The 20,143-nt window shown below is 43.2% G+C and overlaps 1 protein-coding gene across 6 annotated transcripts in view; it reads right to left on the bottom strand.

Moving 5' to 3' along the window:
• Window positions 1–20,143, bottom strand: part of FAM168A (family with sequence similarity 168 member A) — a 219,641-nt gene that overhangs the window by 46,538 nt on the left and 152,960 nt on the right. For all 6 annotated transcript variants that reach the window (XM_063127283.1, XM_063127287.1, XM_063127282.1 and 3 more), the window contains one exon: window positions 9,563–9,643. In XM_063127283.1, coding sequence (XP_062983353.1) covers window positions 9,563–9,643 — 81 coding nt within the window. The remainder of the gene's footprint in view (window positions 1–9,562; window positions 9,644–20,143) is intronic.

The following is a 20,143-nucleotide window of genomic DNA, read 5'->3' as shown; positions in this document are numbered from 1 at the left end:
AAAGACAGTTGATAAGAGTAGGCTATCAGCCGACTTTTTAACTAGGACTGTAAGTGGCATTAGCACACACCGTCATTTAAAGCAAGGGTGGGCGGCTTGTGGCCCTCCAGATGTTTTAGCCAACAACTTCCATCCCTCCTCTTCAGCTATGCTGGCTGATGGGAGTTATATTCCCATCAGGGCTGATGGGAATTATATTCCAAAACATCTGGAGGGCACCAGGTTACCTACCCTGTGTCTCAAGGGTTCCTCAGGAATACGGTAAAGCCCTGATTTTAGACAAACTCTACATAGAATTGTGAAAATTCTGTGTCGAACCATGGTCAAAATTGTTCAAGAGTAGTCAAACGCTAGTGAAAGCAGGACTAAGCAAAGTATTTGTCCTGAGTAACTAAATGAGCACGCTCCTTCCTCTCTTATTTGAACTTTTGTCCACCCTTTTCCTGAGGGCTTGGATATACAATGAAAATTAGGCTAAACTAAATGTACTGCAAATCCTCATTTCTAATTAAAAGCTTAATCTTCGCCCCAAGCACCAGCCCCAAAAGAAGAATATTACAATGCTGGTGGGAAACGTTTCACCATAGTTTGGTGACTGAAGACTAAATTAGAAATGTAGGAACCTTGCAAGCAACCCCCTGGAAAATGCTCTTCTAAGCAAGAGGCTGCTCTGTCCACACAAGTCCTGCTCCTATCATGGCAACCTACTCTGTGGAAGGGGCAACCCGGACCAGTCTGGGATTCTAACTGCATTAAAGGACATCCCTGCAGAATCACCATCTTATTGCACCCTGTGTACTGCACAGGCACTGGATGGAAATAAGCCCTTAAAAGTTAGCTACAGCTCAATTTCGAGCTTGAATTTTAGCAACATGCAATAAATATATTATAATAATAATAACATCCCTTCTGGGTGGGAGCTGATAGACTGCATTATTAATAGACAGGGATCTGGCAGAAAGGGGCCTTCGTGGAAATTAAATGTACACCTACTTATCTCAAAATTGCCAAAAACAGAACAAAACCCTTCTAGCAGAAACCCTAGAAGGGAACTGATACATCATAAAGTTTTCACCAAGGGAGCTGCTAGGCCTGGAAGGGTTCGTTACCCATTAAAATATAAGCAGTTTCATTTATCAGACATTCTGCCTGGGAGATTCCTGGCACACATGTTTAGGGCCGAAGGGTTAGAATGAAGACTTGCAGTCAGACTCCCATTAAATCTGTCAGGCCAATACTGTATTGATCACTTTAACCTGCTTTGCGTCTCTTTCCAACAAGGGCTGATATACAGAAAACAAAATCGACATACAAGAATCAAGACATTCAACCAAGAAATATTCTTTCAGAGAATATTCAGAGAAACTGAGGCTCAATACAGACAAGACTGAGATGCTGTTAGTAGGTGATTCCGCTGACAGGATGGGGGGTGTTCTACCGGTTCTGGATGGGATTGCACTCACCCTGAAGGAGCAGGTTCGTAGCTTGGGGGTTCTTTTAAATCCATCATTGTCACTTGAGGCTCAGGTGACCTCAGTGGCACGGAGCGCCTTCTACAAACTCCGCTTGGTGGCCCAGCTACGCCCCTATCCGGACAGGGATAACCTGGCTTCAGTTGTCCATGCTCTGGTAACCTCCAAGTTAGATTACTGCAACATGCTCTACGTAGGGCTGCCTTTGAAGACGGTTCGGAAGCTGCAGCTCGTGCAAAATGCAGCGGCCAGATTGATTTCGGGAACCAGAAGGTTTGACCATATAACACCTGCTCTGGTCTGCTTGCACTGGCTGCCTGTATGTTTCCGAGCCCAATTCAAGGTGCTGGTTTTGACCTATAAAGCCTTACACGGCTTGGGACCACAATACCTGACGGAACGCTTCTCCTGACGTGAATATACCCGGTCACTACGTTCAACAGCTAAGGTCCTCCTCTGGGTGCCTACTCTGAGAGAGGCTCGGAGTGTGGCAACGAGGGAGAGGGCCTTTTCGGTGGTGGCCCCCAGACTGTGGAACGATCTCCCTGACGAGGCTCGCCTGGCACCAACGCTGCTATCTTTCCGGCGCCAGGTTAAGACTTTCCTCTTTGCCCAGGCATATGGCGGCACATCTTAATCACCCACATGTTTAGTTTTTTAAAATGGTTTTTAATGCTTTATGTGTGTATGTTCTGTGTTTTAGAATTTTAAATTTTGTATACTCATTTTTATCTGAATTTTAGAATTTCTGTAAACCGCCCAGAGAGCCCTGGCTATGGGAGCGGTATATAAGTGCACTAAAATAAATAAATAAATAAATAAAAATAAATAAAATGCTTTGGAATCCTAAACGTTATTTACCTGCAAGGACTGGAAAAAAGCACCCATCTTTTAAAAAGGTTTTATTTGCAAATGAGCCAGTGGAAGACTTCATATTATTTGTTTAATACAGCTTTGAGATCAGAATGCATTTTGAGTAATTCAATGCACTGGGCTGTTATCAATAAGGTACACCATCTTCTAGGAAAAGTGGAAAGTGCAAAGATACTGCAGTCAAGAACTACATCTTTCCAGGCCCTTGTGATTCATGGCTTAGATCGATGCTACCTCAGTTCATTCTAAAGTATTGCTATTTCAAAGATTGCAGTGAGTTTAGAACAAGGAAGATTGGTTTCTTGCTCCAGGGTAGGGTGTGGCTCAGTTCAGACAACACGTTTCTCAACAGTGGCTTTAGAACTCCATGATGGAGTTTTTACACCACTGTTGAGAAATGTGTCATCTGATGGGAAAACCATCCCATGGTGGAGTTTTTTTTTGGGGGGGGGGTTTCGAAAAACTCTCCACGCAGAATATCCATGCTGTGTAAAGGAGAGTTCCTGCACAATCATTGTGTGGCGTGTTGTGTGGACAGTCATATGGACATGATTCAAGATGCTGTTAAAAAGCCATGTTTTTACTTGGCGTCGAAGTAACATCAGTGTTGGTGCCAGTTGGGCTTCCAAGGGAAGGGCATTCCACAGTTTGGGTGCCACAACAGAGAAAGCGCTCTCCCTTGTCCCATCGTATCTGAATGACCATGTAGTGTTGTGGCATCATCACAGTCAATATGCCATCCTTGATTGGCTAGGACCGCCCATGAGACTATTCCCTGGAAAGCAACAATTCCCCACCCCCACTCCATGGCACCCACAGAACAACAGATTGAGTGAGACTGAGGTTTTTTTTATAGAACCTCATTTCTACAAGGTGTTCCACAAAAACGAAATAAACTTGCTGTAATGTAAAGAAGCAGGCAATCCAACCCTTACATCTTTTAAGAGTTTCTAGCCGAAAACCTGATTTAGGAAGCTACCCAAGCCCAAGGTCACGACCAGGAATTACTTCCTGAGTAACATCAAATAACAAATGATTGCAACAGAAAATAACGAGGGATCCAGAAATTTCAGGTTGGCCAACTGACAGGAATTTCTGGAGAATGCCCACTAAGGAGGTATTTCCAATTCTTGAATAATAGAAAAGAAAAGGCACTCCTGGTTATTGAGAATAAGAGAACAAATTCTAGTGTTGGACTGAGATGGCAGGCTTGGCGGGCAGCCCTGAATCAGTTATTATCTCATAACCTCAAACCTTCCATCTGTAAAATGGGGATGCTAATTGCTACTTCTCAGGGTACTTGCGATGATAAATGAGGTGAGAGCAACGAAGTGCAACTGCATTCTAATAGTGTAATAAAACCATTAAATAAAAAGGAAAGGTCTGCACTAAGCTGGAAGACAATTACACTGGTCCTTACCACATTATCTGGAAGTAAGAGATGATTCTGATGTTACTTGGGGTAGCTTTCTTATCTCATGGGAGTTGTCCAGTTGATCATACAATTTAACATTGCAAGAAGGAAGCTACCAGATCTCAGTCACATCCAGTTCTGTGATCTCATGTAATGTGTTCATTATTAGATCGTAAGCCTTTGGGCAGAATATTGTTGCTGTTTTATTTGTACCTACTGTACAGCACCAAGTACACTGTTGGTGCTATCTAAATAAATATCAATAATGTGTTGGGGTGAATTTTCTCCCCAGAGGAAAGAAAGGACTTTAAAGAGTTAAAGTGCTTGGCAGATTTGTCTCTGGACTGCAGCAGGTGCTCAAACCGGAGCCTGGCAGTTTTGGCCTACGTGCAAGACCTGGAGTAGCGACAATTGGTTAACTGAACCAAAGGAAAAAGTATTGAAGATGTCCCTGTATAAAGGCATCTTGTTGTCATTTTGTGGGGACTGTTGTCACTGTTATCTTTGTACTGTTTGCTGCTGTTGGTGAAGTGTGCTGTATATATTGATGACCATATGTAAAGGAAAGTTTGTTCAGTAAAGTTATTCTTACTGACAAAATCTGTGAGTATTGACTTTTTCTCAGTAAGCCTCTCAAGTCAGAAACTTAGTGATTCCAGCTATCGCGTGTGCTACGAACTCTGCAAAATATTCAATTCCACGACATAATGAACACATTACATGAGTAAAATTCCAAAGAGTGGAAAAACTGGGCCAAACTGAATCACACCTTGGGTCATGTTGATTTCAGTGGAACTCACCGTTTTCTGAGGATCAAAGCCCAAGACAACATTTCCATTTCTTTCTCTCTCTCTCTCTTTCCATATAATCTGAATTAAAATGGGAGGCATGCTTACCTCTTACACTACAAAAGGGTTATTTTTAGCGTAAGAACTACCCATCCTTCAGAGAAGCTCCTATATTTCTGCATAAGCCACTGATCAAAGCATGCCCCTTCCCTGGAAGGAAGGAAGCCTGGGGCAATATCTCACTCAGAGTTGCAACAAGAAATGCACTCAGTGTACCCTCAGAATAAATACTTGCCATCAAAGCAAGCTGATTGGAAGAAGGAAAAGCTAGGGCATTAAATCAAGCAGAAGTACAGTGGGCAGCTCTGTGTGAGTCAGTAACTGGGGATCACAGAAACCTGGGGGGGGGGGGTTCCCTAGGGGTATACTAGCAGTTTTCTCTTGGTGTGTCCCACATAACCAGACACAATACAGAAACGAAAGCAACGTAGAACATCTTCAACCATATTAGGCCTATTTTGTCACATTTAGACTTAGTCAATGTCAGTCTAGCAGCAATCCTAAGCCAAAATATTCATTTTATTTTCATTTATTTATTAGTGTTAACATTTATATACTGCTTTATTCACTGGACACAGTTTTGTCCAGTAGATATTTTGAAGTGTAGATACTTCAATGTGAGCTAGAACTATGTTTCTACATTTCTTTATTTATTCATTTATATGTGATATTTTTTTATACCACTACATCATGGGTTCTCAACAAGGGGGGAATGTTAGGGTTGGGGGGGGGATTGAGACCACTATTCAGCAAAGTATGATATCCTGTAGATTATGTCTTCCTACACGTGTTATTAAAAACGTCCCAGAAAAGTGTCCTGTCGTCTGCAAAAGCCAGGCCTTTGCTCTCTTTTCCCTCCCTCCCTCGCAATCCTAGAAGTTTCAAGCTTCCCATTTAAAGGGGCAACGCAAAGCATGGGAGATGAGAATGTAAAAGGGGCCATGCTTTGCGTTGCCCCTTTAAATGGACTAATATAGAAAAAAAATAAAAGATTTTCAATATTATATGCATATTATTTGGAATGCACCTTTTGAGTTAGACTATCTTGGAAAGTCCATACTCCAGGAAATAAAGCCAGACTGCTCACTTGAGGGAATGGTATTAAAGGCAAAACTGAAGTACTTTGGCCACATAATGAGAAGACAGGACACCCTGGAGAAGAGGCTGATGCTAGGGAAAGTGGAAGGCAAAAGGAAGAGGGGCCGACCAAGGGCAAGATGGAGGGATGATATTCTGGAGGTGACGGACTTGACCTTGGGGGAGCTGGGGGTGGCGACAGCAGACAGAAAGCTCTGGCGTGGGCTGGTCCATGAAGTCACGAAGAGTCGGAAGCGACTGAACGAATAAACAACAAAATCTTGGGAAGGGGGAATTATTTTCTGAACAATGGTGAAAGGGGGGAATGGAGCAAAAAAGGTTGAGAACCACTGCACTACATATAATAAAACCACTAAGGAGTTCACATATACATACTGAAATCACATTTAAAATGCAATATTAAAAACAATTCCAGCTACAATAGCTGCAATACAAGGGAGCAGTAAAATGGAGCTGCATGATTAATTTAATTACAGGCCAGGGAAAGCCTGGGTGACTAAGTGTGTTTACAGGAGGTGTTCGAAACATGCCACACTTCCTGCCTCCTGAATGGGTGGGTGCTGCGACTGAGAATGCCCCCCGTTGAGTTACTACACGGCAATACATTCTGATAATTTTGGAATGACCAGCAAGGCCTCCTAGATGATCTTAAAGGTTGGCCTGGTATGGGAAGGCGCTCTGCAAGATATTATTATTATTATTTATTTTATTTATTTTATTACATTTATATACCGCCCCACAGCCGAAGCTCACTGGGCGGTTCACAAAAGCTAAAAACAGTAAACATTAAAAGTATACAAAATTTAAAAACCATCAGACACATAAAAACAACAGTATAAAAACAGCAGCATCCATTTAACAACTTGGTCCCAAGTTGTTTAGGGCTTCGTATGACAATAACATAACCTTGAACATGGCTCAGTAGCTAATAGGCAACTGGTGCAGATCTTTTAACACAGTTTTTATGTGGGTGTCCCAGTGAGCACCCTAGCTGCTGCGTTCTGCACTAGCTGCAGCTTCTGAATCAGGCACAAGGGCAGTCCCACACGGAGTGCATTACAGTAGTCTAAGCGTGAAGTTACCAGCGCATGGATTACTGTGGCTAGGCTATCTCTCTCCAGGAACTGGCGTAATTGGTGTACCAACTGAAGTTGGTAATGGGAGCCATCACTTTCTCAACACCCAACAGGGTGCTTGTAGTTAGCAGACTTTTAGACTTTTAGCAGTCAGTTAGACTGAAACAACTGGGCATGTTTAGCCTGGAAAAGAGAAGACTGAGGGGAGACATGATAGCACTCTTCAAATACTTAGAAGGTTGTCACACAGAGGAGGGCCAGGATCTCTTCTCAATCCTCCCAGAGTGCAGGACACGGAATAACGGGCTCAAGTTAAAGGAAGCCAGATTCCGGCTGGACATCAGGAAAAACTTCCTGACTGTTAGAGCAGTACGACAACGGAATCAGTTACATAGGGAGGTTGTGGGCTCCCCACACTAGAGGCCTTCAAGAGGCAGCTGGACAACCATCTGTCAGGGATGCTTTAGGGTGGATTCCTGCATTGAGCAGGGGGTTGGACTCGATGGCCTTGTAGGCCCCTTCCAACTCTGCTATTCTATGATTCTATAATCTTGGGATCCAGAGAGGGTTTTTCCAGGTCATACAACTGCCTCCGTCAAGGCAGAAGGGACCACACCCTCGTGCACACCACCATGTCCCACAGCTAGCTCAAATAAGCCATGAAAAGCAAGGGTCAAGAGAGCATGCAGGGGGGTCATACAGATGCAAGTGTCTTGTCCATGTGCTCAGGCTCCAAAAACTGAAATTGATCCCACAAAACAGGATAAGAGAATGCACTAGACACCTCAAAAGACAATGCATCAATAGCGGAATTCAAGTAGCATGAATCTAAGCGATGAAGGTGAGTGATTTAATCCTTGAAGTGTCTTGCAAACTCATCACAGTGGGCTTCCGAGGGTTTCATTATTAGATTCACTGGGTTTGATGAAAGCAACCCCCAAACCACTTAGAAGAGCTCAGCTGGACGGCTACTAGAGAATGTGATAGAAGTGGCAAAGTAAGCCTTCTTTCTTCCTTCATCACCACACAGTAGGCATGATTAAACACCCTTAGGTGTGCTCGATCACCTTCAGTATGAGTCATACGCCACTTGCACTCTGTCTTCTGGCCTGTTTCATTCTCCAAAGCCAACCAGTCAACGAGGGAGCCTTCCGTGCTCCACAATGCCATAGAGGGTGCTCAGGAGCTATTATGTCAATGGCCTATCACATCTTGCCATTCCATAGTGTGACAAGGACCGTGACAGAATCATCAGCTCTGGCTACTGAAAGATCCCCCAGAGGATTCAGGAATCGCTTGCATTCGATAAGTCTCTGGAGACAGACCATCTTAATGGGTTCCCCCACTCCTTCAAGCACCATGGTCCAAATTTCACCAGGAAGTGGTCTGACCATGACAACAGGGTGATTTCCACCCCCATCCCCCCCATTATCCAGACCTCACGCCCTGAGGCAAGGCCAAATCAAGGGCATGCTGTGCTGTATGCGTTGGGCCAGTGACAAACTGAGACAACCCTACGGTTGTTATGGAGGGCACGAAGTCCCGAGGTGGTCCTGTTAAGGCAGCCACAGAACGGATGTTGAAGTCTCCCAAGACCAGATTCCTATGGTTCTCCAATATAACATCCAAGACCGCCTCAGTCAGCTCAGTCAGGAGTCCATTGGGTAGCAAGGTGGTTGGCATACCAACAGCATCCCCAATTTGTCTCTTTGAAACCTGTACCAACACAAGGTACAGGTTTCCTTGTGAGTGAGACTGAGCTTTTACGTAGCTTGACTCGCACACACACACACATTCCTGGCCCTCCAGCCTGGGCTGGTGCTGCACAGAGTAACCAGGTGGGCAAAGTTGGGTCATGTCTACCCTGCCCAGCTCACCCATCCAGGAAGCCCGGGTCGGTTCCATCATATCATGGATGATTACAAACTAACCTGGCATTCAGCAACATCACAACCAGAGGATGCAGTAGCCAGTCCCCTAGGAAACTGAGGGATGGGGGTGGGGAGATCAGAGAGGGAAATGGCTTGCATTACCCAATTCCAGAATATGGACAATAAGCAATCCAGCCAACCTATGCAGTAGTAGGCATGCCATCGCTATGTACCATTGGTTCAGTTCCATAGTGCATGCAGAAATATTTCAGTTCTTAATGAGAATACACCTGGCAACAGACTTTATAGTGTACTGCTAAATGTTCCGTGGTACATTTTGTAAAACCTAATGATGTGTTGATAATGGCAGATGTAGTTATAGTACTAAGAGAATGAAATACCTGCTGAAAAGCACAAACCACAATATGTTGCTTAAAAACAATGAAGGACAATTTGGATAGCTTTAAAAGGGTGTTGGATAAATTCCTGGAGAAGGCTATCCATGGCTACTAGCCCTGATTGCTAAGTGCTACCTCCAGTATTCAAGGCAGTAAGCCTGTATTCTCTAGTTGTTGGGGAACGTGGGTGGGAAGGTGCTGTTGCACCGTGTCCTGCTTGTCGACAGCTGGTTGACCAATGTGTGAACAGAGTGCTGGACTGGATGGACCCTTGGTCTGATCCAGCAGGGCTCTCCCACACTAGAGGCCTTCAAGAGGCAGCTGGACAATCATCTGTCAGGGATGCTTTAGGGTGGATTCCTGCATTGAGCAGGGGGTTGGACTCGATGGCCTTGTAGGCCCCTTCCAACTCTACTATCCTATGATTCTATTCTTATGTTCTTAGAATTAAAAGAGATTTTAGATACTGCTAAGTGTGGAAAAACAGTTTATAAACAGAATGTTCTGTTTACCTGGAGCATAGCCGGGGCTGGTAGTCGGATACATGTTTGGGTTGTAGGTAGGGGCAGCTGTGGGATAACCAGCAGGATAACCTGGAAAGAGAGAAGAGAAATGATGCTTTAGTTGGCAGGAAGACAATGAGCAAATAGCTGTGTAAAGAATATGACAAACTGCAGCAACAGAAAGCAGCAAAGAAATGACAAGTCAACAAAAGATCTATCTAGGAACAGAGGCTCTTGAACTCTGCACCATCCTTATTCCCCCAAGGGGGATTAAATGGGTAAAATAATGAAGACGTACAGACACTTGCTTACTTGAGAGTTCCCTGACATTTTCATAAAACTCTGTGCGCAAAAGGTGCAGGATCATTTTTATGTTACAATATTTGTACACTTCTTTTCAAACCTACTGGTTCTCAAAGCATTTCACAATAATAAAATTGGGTTCATCGGTTTCGTTTTCCTTCCAGGAGAAATAGCAGCTTGGTGTGTGGATTTTCATCAGCACTGGGCACATGGAAAAGGTATTAAGCCTCCCTGCGCACCACAGTCCTGATCCTGATCAGCATCTTTCCCCACCACCACCCCACAGCTATTTAAAAAAGAAAATAGTATGTGAAACGCAACCGATAGAAACAAACTTCAAAGTGATCTTGATAAGCTGGAGTGCTGGGCTGAAAACAACAGAATGAAATTTAATAGGGATAAATGCCAAGTTCTACATTTAGCAAATAGAAACCAAATGCACAGTTACAAGACAGGGGGATACTTGGCTCAGCAATACTACAAACGAGAAGGATCTTGGAATTGTTGTAGATCGCAAGCTGAATATGAGCCAACAGTGTGATATGGCTGCAAGAAAGTCCAATGCTATTTTGGGTTGCATTAATAGAAGTATAGCTTCCAAATCACGGGAGGTACTGGTTCCTCTCTATTCAGCCCTGGTTAGGACTCATCTAGAGTATTGCGTCCAGTTCTGGGCTCCACAATTCAAGAAGGACGCAGACAAGCTGGAGCGTGTTCAGAGGAGGGCAACCAGGATGATCAGGGGTCTAGAAACAAAGCCCTATGAAGAGAGACTGAAAGAACTGGGCATGTTTAGCCTGGAGAAGAGAAGATTGAGGGGAGACATGATAGCACTCTTCAAATCCTTAAAAGGTTGTCACACAGAGGAGGGCCAGGATCTCTTCTCGATCCTCCCAGAGTGTAGGACACGGAATAACGGGCTCAAGTTAAAGGAAGCCAGATTCCAGCTGGACATCAGGAAAAACTTCCTGTTAGAGCAGTACAACAATGGAATCAGTTGCCTAGTGAGGTTGTGGGCTCTCCCACACTAGAGGCCTTCAAGAGGCAGCTGGACAACCACCATAGTCAGGGATGCTTTAGGGTGGATTCCTGCATTGAGCAGGGGGTTGGACTCGATGGCCTTGTAGGCCCCTTCCAACTCTGCTGTTCTATGATTCTATGATATTATTTTGTTGGGCCCTAAGAGATCTGAAATCCCAGATACTGCCAATGATTTATTATTTCTATTTCTAATGATGGTATTACGTGGTTCCCAGTTCTGCTCTCCTTGTGGGTACAGGGGGGAGCTCTCCTTCAGGCCACCACCACCCCACTCCACCAGAAGTTCTTAGTGCCACTACAGCTACAGACAGTACCAACAGTTCACAGCCCTCAGAACTCAGATTTGGTCCAATTCTGCTCCAATCCATGGGCCTCACATAGGTTTATGAGCAGCCATGGGGCATGGTTGTGTTTTCTTTAAATGTACACAGCCTCCTCTTTTATGTTAATTAGAACAATCTATTTCAACAGCCATTACTACTGTGCTGGAATAAATAACGATTTGTTCCAACCTCTCATTTTCTTGAGTGTTGCATTCTGCTACTAAATCAGTTTAATTAAAAATGGTTACAGTTAATGCTGGAGATGCCAAAGAATCACTAAGACGATGTAAAGCCCGTGCTGTTGAGGGGATTGTAGAGCGTACAGGATCCTGGCAATCAAACATCTCCTTGAACATTATTTATAGAACCAGCAATGGCACATAGAATGCTAATGAGAAAGTGGTTAAGTCAAAGGAAAGAAAACCCACACTTGGTTTCTCTTGCACACTCTTGACTGAGGGATTGGGGGACTTATTTTTGCCCTTTAAAAGGCAAATAATTTGTCACAACGACTAATTTACCACTATTCTTCCACTGCATATATCACATCTGTCTTTCTCGTCTCTACGCATTCAATAACAGAAGTGCCCTTTAGACAGAACAGCAGTTGCAGGTGAGTGGCTTCTCAGACGGATTATTCCTCAACAGTGCTGTAATATCTGAAGGCCCGCCCTCTATGGAGATGGGGAGCAATCAGATCTGGCGACAATTTCATGAGAAGGAGCTGCACAATAGGTCCTGCCGGGATAGGGATCCAAAGAAACACTACACCCATGCCACTGGGAACCACTTGGTAATCATAGAATCATAGAATAGCAAAGTTGGAAGGGACCTACAAGGCCATCTAGTCCAACCCCCTGCTCAATGCAGGAATCCACCCTAACGCATCACTTGGCAGTTGTTCAGGAGAATGATTTGCAGGGGTAGCATTTTCACTGTAAAAATAGGACACATGAGATGGCTTCTTTTTTTCTGCTCTCCTATCATCAGCTGTATGCTCATGATTCTGCCACCGAGTACAGGTGAGCCAGCAGAAGTTCTGGCACTATAACAGAAGGGCAGAAAGGGCAGCAAGCAAGGATAGGTCCCCTATGGGGCCGAGGCCAAGTGAGAGACACAGGTGTTTCAGCCGGAGAACCCTGCAGGATCCTGTGCTTCTAGGGTTGCAAGGGCAAAGCAAGGAGTCTTGAACCTTGAAGCATCTTCTTCTTTTGAACATTAAGCACCAGAGAAACCAAAGCAGGTGTACACACACAGATGGCCCACCAAACTGCAAGGTGTTAGAAACTAATTGAAAGAAATGAGCAGGTACTCCTGTTTCAAATCAGCAGTACTATTATCTCATTGTCCATTTAGCCAAACCAGTATGACCATGGGCTTCAGTAAAAGAAAAGCAAAACCATTGATTGGTGCAAACATATGTGAAATGAAGAGGTTAGAAACCTATAGTCTTCAAAAACCAAGGGGCCAGTGTCCCAGCTCTGAGGTTTGCAAATCTTGAGGGATTGAAAAGGATGCAGCTGAAGAGGACTCTGCCACAAAGCAAGAGAGAAGGAGAGAGCACGTGTGGAGGAGGGTGTCGCATATTTTCCTTTCCTCTAGTTTGAGGAACACAAACGGCTCATCTACACCAAGCAGGATATTGCACTATGAAAGCGGTATATAAAAGGCAGGAGCCACACGACTGCTTTACAGCAGTATTGAAGGGCACTGACAACTGTTGGGGCCCATTGACATATACCATATGAGGCAGGTGGCTACCAGGAGGAGGGCCTTCTCTGCTGTGGCACCCCAGCTGTGGAATGAGCTCCCTAAGGAGGTTCGTTTGGCACCTACATTCTATGCTTTTAGACGCCAGGTGAAGACCTTTTTATTCTCCCAGTACTTTAACAGTCTATAAATAAATTTTAACTTGGTGTTTTATATTTGTAATTTTGCATTGCTGCTGTTTTTATCTGGTTGAGCTTTTATATTGCATTTTATATTATGGTTTTATACTGTTGTTTTATACTTTGAATGTTTTTAATTTTTGTGAACGGCCAGAGAGCTCCGGCTATTGGGTGGTATAGAAATGCAATTAATAAATAAATAAAAAATAAATATACCGCTTTCATACTGCTTTCATAGTGCAATATCCAGCTTGGTGTAGATGTGTCATTATTATTATTATTATTATTATTATTATTATTTATTTATTTATTTATTTATATAGCACCATCAATGTACATGGTGCTGTACAGATTACACAGTAAATAGCAAGACCCTGCCGCATAGGCTTACAATCTAATAAAGTTGTAGTAAACAGCTGTTAGTGCATTTCAGTACCACTAAAAAGCAGTAGTGAAGATCCTGCAGTGTACTTCAATACCACTATAAAGTAGTCGTTTTGGCTCCTGCCTTTTATATACCGTTTTCATACGTCTTTCATAGTGGAATATCCTGCTTGGTCTGGATGAGCCCAAAGTCACAGCAGAGTAAGTGGCCGTTCCCCAGACCCTGATACCTGACTACCATTGTTAGGGTGTGTGGGGTGTTTCAAAGAGACCGAAACACACATGTAAACAAGCCCTTCAAAATTTATAGGGTCCCATGCAAGAAATTACAGCGTGTGACGCAAAACAGAAGCAAAGATTATACTCATATGTGTTATCATGCATGGAGAATCATGTGCAATGACTTTGTTAAAAACAAGTGAGTACAAAGGCATCTGCATGGATATGAAATCAATCCCTCTTCTCCCACGTTACTTCACCTATCATTTCTCAAGGGCTATGTACCAATTCTTGTTTCTTGATCCATGTTGGAAAGGAAAGTGTCTTGCACACACAAAAACTGACACCTCCATGAGATCAAGTACTTGAACTTGGGTCTCGTGTTCAAGCCTAACACAATCTGCCCCCCATCAAGATGGGGAGGGGCTAGAGGAAGAGCACATGCTTTGCATGAAAGTAATATTTAGTATTTCCTTCATGCAAAGTATTGCATCCAGTTCTGGGCTCCACAATTCAAGAAGGACGCAGACAAGCTGGAGCGTGTTCAGAGGAGGGCAACCAGGATGATCAGGGGTCTGGAAACAAAGTCCTATGAGGAGAGACTGAAAGAACTGGGCATGTTTAGCCTGGAGAAGAGAAGATGGAGGGGAGACATGAGAGCACTCTTCAAAGACTTAAAAGGTTGTCACACAGAGGAGGGCCAGGATCTCTTCTCGATCCTCCCAGAGTGCAGGACACGGAATAATGGGCTCAAGTTAAAGGCAGCCAGATTCCAGCTGGACATCAGGAAAAACTTCCTGCCTCTTAGAGCAGTGCGACAATGGAACCAGTGACCTAGGGAGGTTGTGGGCTCTCCCACACTAGAGGCCTTCAAGAGGCAGCTGGACAAGCATCTGTCAGGGATGCCTTAGGGTGGATTCCTGCATTGAGCAGGGGGTTGGACTCGATGGCCTTGTAAGCCCCTTCCAACTCTGCTATTCTATGATTCTATGAAATATGGTCCCAGATTCGGTCCTCAGCATCTCCAGTTTAAAATCATCATGTAGCAAATGATGCCACATTATAAAAGCTTACATGTATGTAAACATTTTGCATATATGCATCTGTTTCCTTTACAGTTCTGTCAACTGCAAAATCCCAGAATCTAGAATTATTGCCCATTATTTAAGTCAACCTTTGAAGAAAGAAGGCTCCTTCAAGTCAGAATTCAATGTCACTACAAACAATATTTGTTTATCCTTAACTGCTCTTTCATCTACCTATTTAATCCATGTTGATACATCCAACATGAAAGGATTAAGTGTGTGCAAAAGATGCCATCTCTTTGAAGAAAGTGTGAGCTGAAAGGTTAATGAATGCAGCATTTTTGAAAACTTGGGCAGATAATGAGCACATTATGTCGGGTGAACCAGGTTTCCCCTCCTTCTCCTGAAGCAATTTTGATTCTAATCAGCCCAAGATATTGCATGGAAATAGACTAGACTGAACAGTTGAGATTAGCATGTTGATGACCTCCAGAGCTTTGATCTACACCATTTCCCTCACTCTCTCTCTCTCTCTCTCTCTCTCTCTCTCTCTCTCTGTGTGTGTGTGTGTGTGTGTGTGTGTGTGTGTGTGTGTGAGAGAGAGAGAGAGAGAGAGAGAGAGAGAGAGAGAAGTTGGAATCCTTTCCTCTGTCAGTAGTAACTATTAAAAACTATACCTGTACAGTTGGAGGTCCACATGGCTACTCCTAGTCCAGGGCAGATATAACAGTGGTTCCCTGCAGACTATGATAGCCAAACCATGGTCTTAGCTAGACCTAAGGATTCTCCCAGGCAAATGGAGGGGTCGTCCCTGCCTGCTCCCGGGATCCCCTGTGTGTCATTTGGATGCACAGGGACGATCCCGGGACAATCCCGGGATATAGGCCTGGTCTAGCCATGGCCTATGAGAGCAATACCGCCCCCAATTCCACTGTCAGTGCTACCCATGGTTTAGCGCTACCTCAACATGAACCATGATTAAGACTAACCAGATTGTCTTGTAACCATGATTTGCAGACTCACTTCAAACCCATTTCAAATTCTGGTTTATGAGGAAGCCATGGTTTGTGCCTAAGCACAGCCTATCTTAAGTCCAAAGGGTTGGATGAGTCAGACGGCTGACATACCTCAAACGCTTGCTTATCCAGCATTTGACCTACAAGTATATAAATCATTAACAAACCCTGGAAAAGCTGGGTTCATACTGTGGTGAAGATCCTGCTCTAAGCACTCTTAAGAGAACTATGGAACCAGTTACCTAGAGAGGTGGTGTGCTCTCCCACACTAGAGGCCTTCAAGAGGCAGCTGGACAACCATCTGTCAAGTATGTTGTAGGGTGGATTCTTGCATTGAGCAGGGGGTTGGACTCAATGGCCTTATAGGCCCCTTCCAACTCTACTATTCTATGATTCTATAATTCTACATGTCTAACCTGAATCAGAGTAACCCTCCAGCATGGGAAGAGATTAGAGGTTAAGGCTGCCAGGAGAAGCAATTAGAATGCAGAGCTCTGGAATTCAGACCCTAACCCATCATGGATGAGATATATACAGCACATTGGTTGCAGGTAATATGTTCCTCCCCACAAAGCAGTCCAATTGTAATATCACAGTCTGTTCTACTGAAAATGTCACGCAACTGTCATTTAGCATTGCAGTATGCCATAAGGGCAGCCTGTGGGAGACAACGCACGCTCCCTGAAGTCACAGGTTGCTGCCAATCTGGCATGGGTAATGCAGCTATATTCATTTGCCAGAAGTATTGTAGACAAGTAAAACAACTTCTCTGTGCATCAAGAGCACGGTAGCCATGGCCCCAGTACAGGAAGGTTTAGAAATCACATCACCCTTGACCTTCAGATATTTAATTTCTGCACCCTAATTAACTTCAGACTCTCCTTATGTTATTTTGGATAGTTCTGGACTAATACCAGCAAAGCAAATTGCTCTCAAATCCATTTGCTTTAGACAAACACAAAAGCAGATGGAGCGTGCACAGAATATTAGCGAAACCAGTTTTAGAGTGTTAAAAAGGCTTAATGCCTCTCTCCCGAGTCCCTGGGCCAGATTCAAAACTATGCTTCAGGGAAATGGGGAATTTGGAGTATCTCAACTGGCAAAGCTACACAGCTGTGTCTGTGGAAGAATCCAGGAAAAATAAAGCCTACTTTCATGGGCTGGAAAAGCCGGAAAGTGGGAGAAAACACATGGGGAAAGGAGAAAATAAAAGGGAGAAAATAAGTCGTTCCAATCCTGGAGACATTAATTATTCTGAAATCAATAAAATCCCAGCAAGTATTAAAATGGAAACAAAATAACTGCTGGTTTGATATTTGTACATATTTATATCTTAAAGCTTTTAATTAAATGAAAAATATGCGTCACTTAAGTCAATTGTTATACAAGCAGGCAAGCAAGGATCAGCACTACTAAAAAAAAGCCCCTTAAATTAAAATGCAAAGCACCAATTAAAAAAAAAAGGCGGAAAATGGTACAAATATGAAAAACATTGATCCAAACGTCTCGTGTTTTTATTTATTATTTATTTACAATATTATATACCGCTCCCCATTGAAAATTTCGGAGCGGTGTACAAGATAAAATGAAAGTAAAAACAGAATAAAACACATAAAACAGATGTTAAAAGAAGCAAATACAGTGAACCATGGCTGGACATTAAGGAAAGGCTTCCTGGAATAACGATGTTTTCAGGAGGTGCCGAAAAGAGTACAAAGTTGGAGCCTGCCTGACCTCCAGAGGCAGGGAATTCCACAGGAGGGGGGCCACCACGCTGAAGGCTCTTCCCCTGGTGGGCTCCAATCGGAGGATGGGTCTAGGTGGAACCACCAGGAGCAGGCCCTCGGATGACCTCAGTGACCGGGCAGGTTGGTAGGGGAGAAGGCGTTTTCTCTGGTATCCTGGTCCCAAGTTGTTTAGGGCTTTGTACACAAGTACAAGAACCTTAAACCTGGCCTGGTAGCGAATAGGCAGCCAGTGCAGTTCCCTCAACAGAGGAGTTACATGCTGGAAAGGGGCAGCTCCAGACAACAGCCGAGCTGCAGCATTCTGCACTAGCTCCAGCTTCTGGAACAGCTTCAAGGGCAGCCCCACATAGAGCGCGTTGCAGTAATCCAGTCTTGAAGTTACCAATGCCTGTACCACCATGGCCAAGCTATGCCTGTTCAGGATTGGCCGTAGTTGGTGAACCAGTCTTGTAGTGCACTTTATAGGCTAACATTATATAAAATCTGCACAGTTATTATTTATTTATTTATTGCATTTCTATACCATCCAATAGCCAAAGCTCTCTGGGCAGTTATCTTCTCTTATCCTCATTTTTAAACCCACAGTTGCTTGTGGCTTATGACTCTTGCAAGTGGGGGAGGATGAAGCTAGAGTTCCTCATTCACACATCATGATAAAGAAACCACGGACATGGTTCTTTTCATCTGTCTTCACTGCAGAAGATGCCTGAATTGATATTTTCAGGAAGGGACAAGAAATGACATTTTATACTTTACTGATAACTTGAAAGCTACCAAATCACTGGATTCAGTTGGTGAAATTGCTGATCTTTTAACAAAATTATGTAATATGTCCCTGTTCAGCATCTGCACCAGAGGACTGGAGAGTCGGCAATTTTAATGGCAATTTTTAAAATGGGATCCAGAGAAGTACAAGCTGTTTCCAGGTAAATTGGTGAAAAGTATTATTAAAGGTAAAATTATGAAGCATACAAAATTACACATGCTGCTGAAAAAGAATCAGCATGGCTTCCACAAAAATACTGTTAAGTCCTGTCTCGCTAACCTTTTAGAGTGCTTTGAGAATGTGAATAAACATGTGAATAAACTGGAGTGATCCAGTAGACATTATTTACTTGGACTTCCAAAAGACAGTTGATGAACTATTTCACTCCTGAGCAAACTAAGCAGTCATTGAATAAGAGGAGAGGTCGTTTTTATGGGTTGGTAACTGCTTAAAGAACAGAAAGCAGGGAGTAGGAATAAATGGTAAATTCTCACAATGGAGAAATATAAACAGTGGGGTCCCCCACAGGGATCTGTAATGGGGGCAGTACTTTAATTTGTTTATAAATAATCTGGAATTAAGAGTAATCAGTGAGGTGGCCAAATGTGCTGATAACACCAAATTATTTCAGCTGGTTAAAACAAAAAGGGATTGCGCAAAGCTCCAAAAGGATCTTTTCAAATGGAGAGAATGGGCATCAAAATGGCAAACGTGGTTCAGCATAACCAAGTGATGAACATTGGAGGAAAAATTCCAATTCCAGGTATACACTGGTGAGATGAGGGAAGGATGCAACAGCTGGGATTGTTTAGCCTGGGGAAAAGGATGCGAAGGGGAGACATGATAGAGGTGCACAAAATGATGCACCGTTGTGGAGAATGTGGAGACATTTTCTCCCTCTCCAAAATATTAGAACTCAGAGTCATCCCAAGAAACTGATTGGTGTGAGGTTCAGGGCAGATAAAAGGAAGGACTTCTTCACACAGTTCATAGTTAAACTTTGGAATTGGCTACCTTAAGATGTAGTTGGATGGCTTTAAAAAGGAGGTAAACATATTCCTGGAAGAGAAGGCTATCAATGGCTACTAGCCCTGATGGCTATGTGTCATGGACCAAAGCCAGTGGGCGTGATCCAGCTCCTTCCTTGCACACTGATTATAATGTATGGGTGGAATAAGTAAAAAGAGTTTATATTTGGGAAATATATATTGCACGGCACTTTATGTGTACTAAAATAAGTATGTTACCACTTTTCAGTGTCTTCATATTTTTTCCTTAAAAATTAAGCAACGTTAACTGAAGTGCCCGCTATTGAAGTGTCATGTTTTAAAATACTTACAAAAATTCCAGTAAGAATAATTTCCATAGAAAGCTTTGAATATCTTTGACTGTAGCATTTAAATCGCATTAAGTGTTCTTTTTTATTCCCCCACCGCGCCCCATCATATATTTCAGTTCAGATGCTTTTGGCTATTAGGAAAGCATTAACAAATGTTTATACAGCATGTAAAATGAAGATGCTCTACATTGAATGTTTGGTTGACTAAATAGAAGTCTAACGACCATGCTAAATTAGAACCCAGACCACCCTACCTAACCCCGGTAAGATTAAATAAAATAAATAAGATGAATTCAGCAAGCTGCTGGAGAGGTTGTCAAAAGAAAGGAACGTATTAGAATGTAAGCCTATGCGGCAGGGTCTTGCTATTTACTGTTTTACTCTGTACAGCACCATGTACATTGATGTTGCTATATAAATAAATAAATAAATAATAATAATAATGTGGTGGGAATGCAAATTTGTACAAAAATTATGGAAAATGGTGTTTAATGAGATAAAAGAAATTTTAGGAATGGAGATTGAAGAGACACCTAT

Source organism: Elgaria multicarinata, chromosome 5, assembly GCF_023053635.1.
Source record: "Elgaria multicarinata webbii isolate HBS135686 ecotype San Diego chromosome 5, rElgMul1.1.pri, whole genome shotgun sequence".
In the NCBI taxonomy this organism is placed as follows: Eukaryota; Metazoa; Chordata; class Lepidosauria; order Squamata; family Anguidae; genus Elgaria; species Elgaria multicarinata.
Note: the sequence above shows the minus strand (reverse complement) of the source record. Positions and strands in the feature narration are given on the sequence as shown.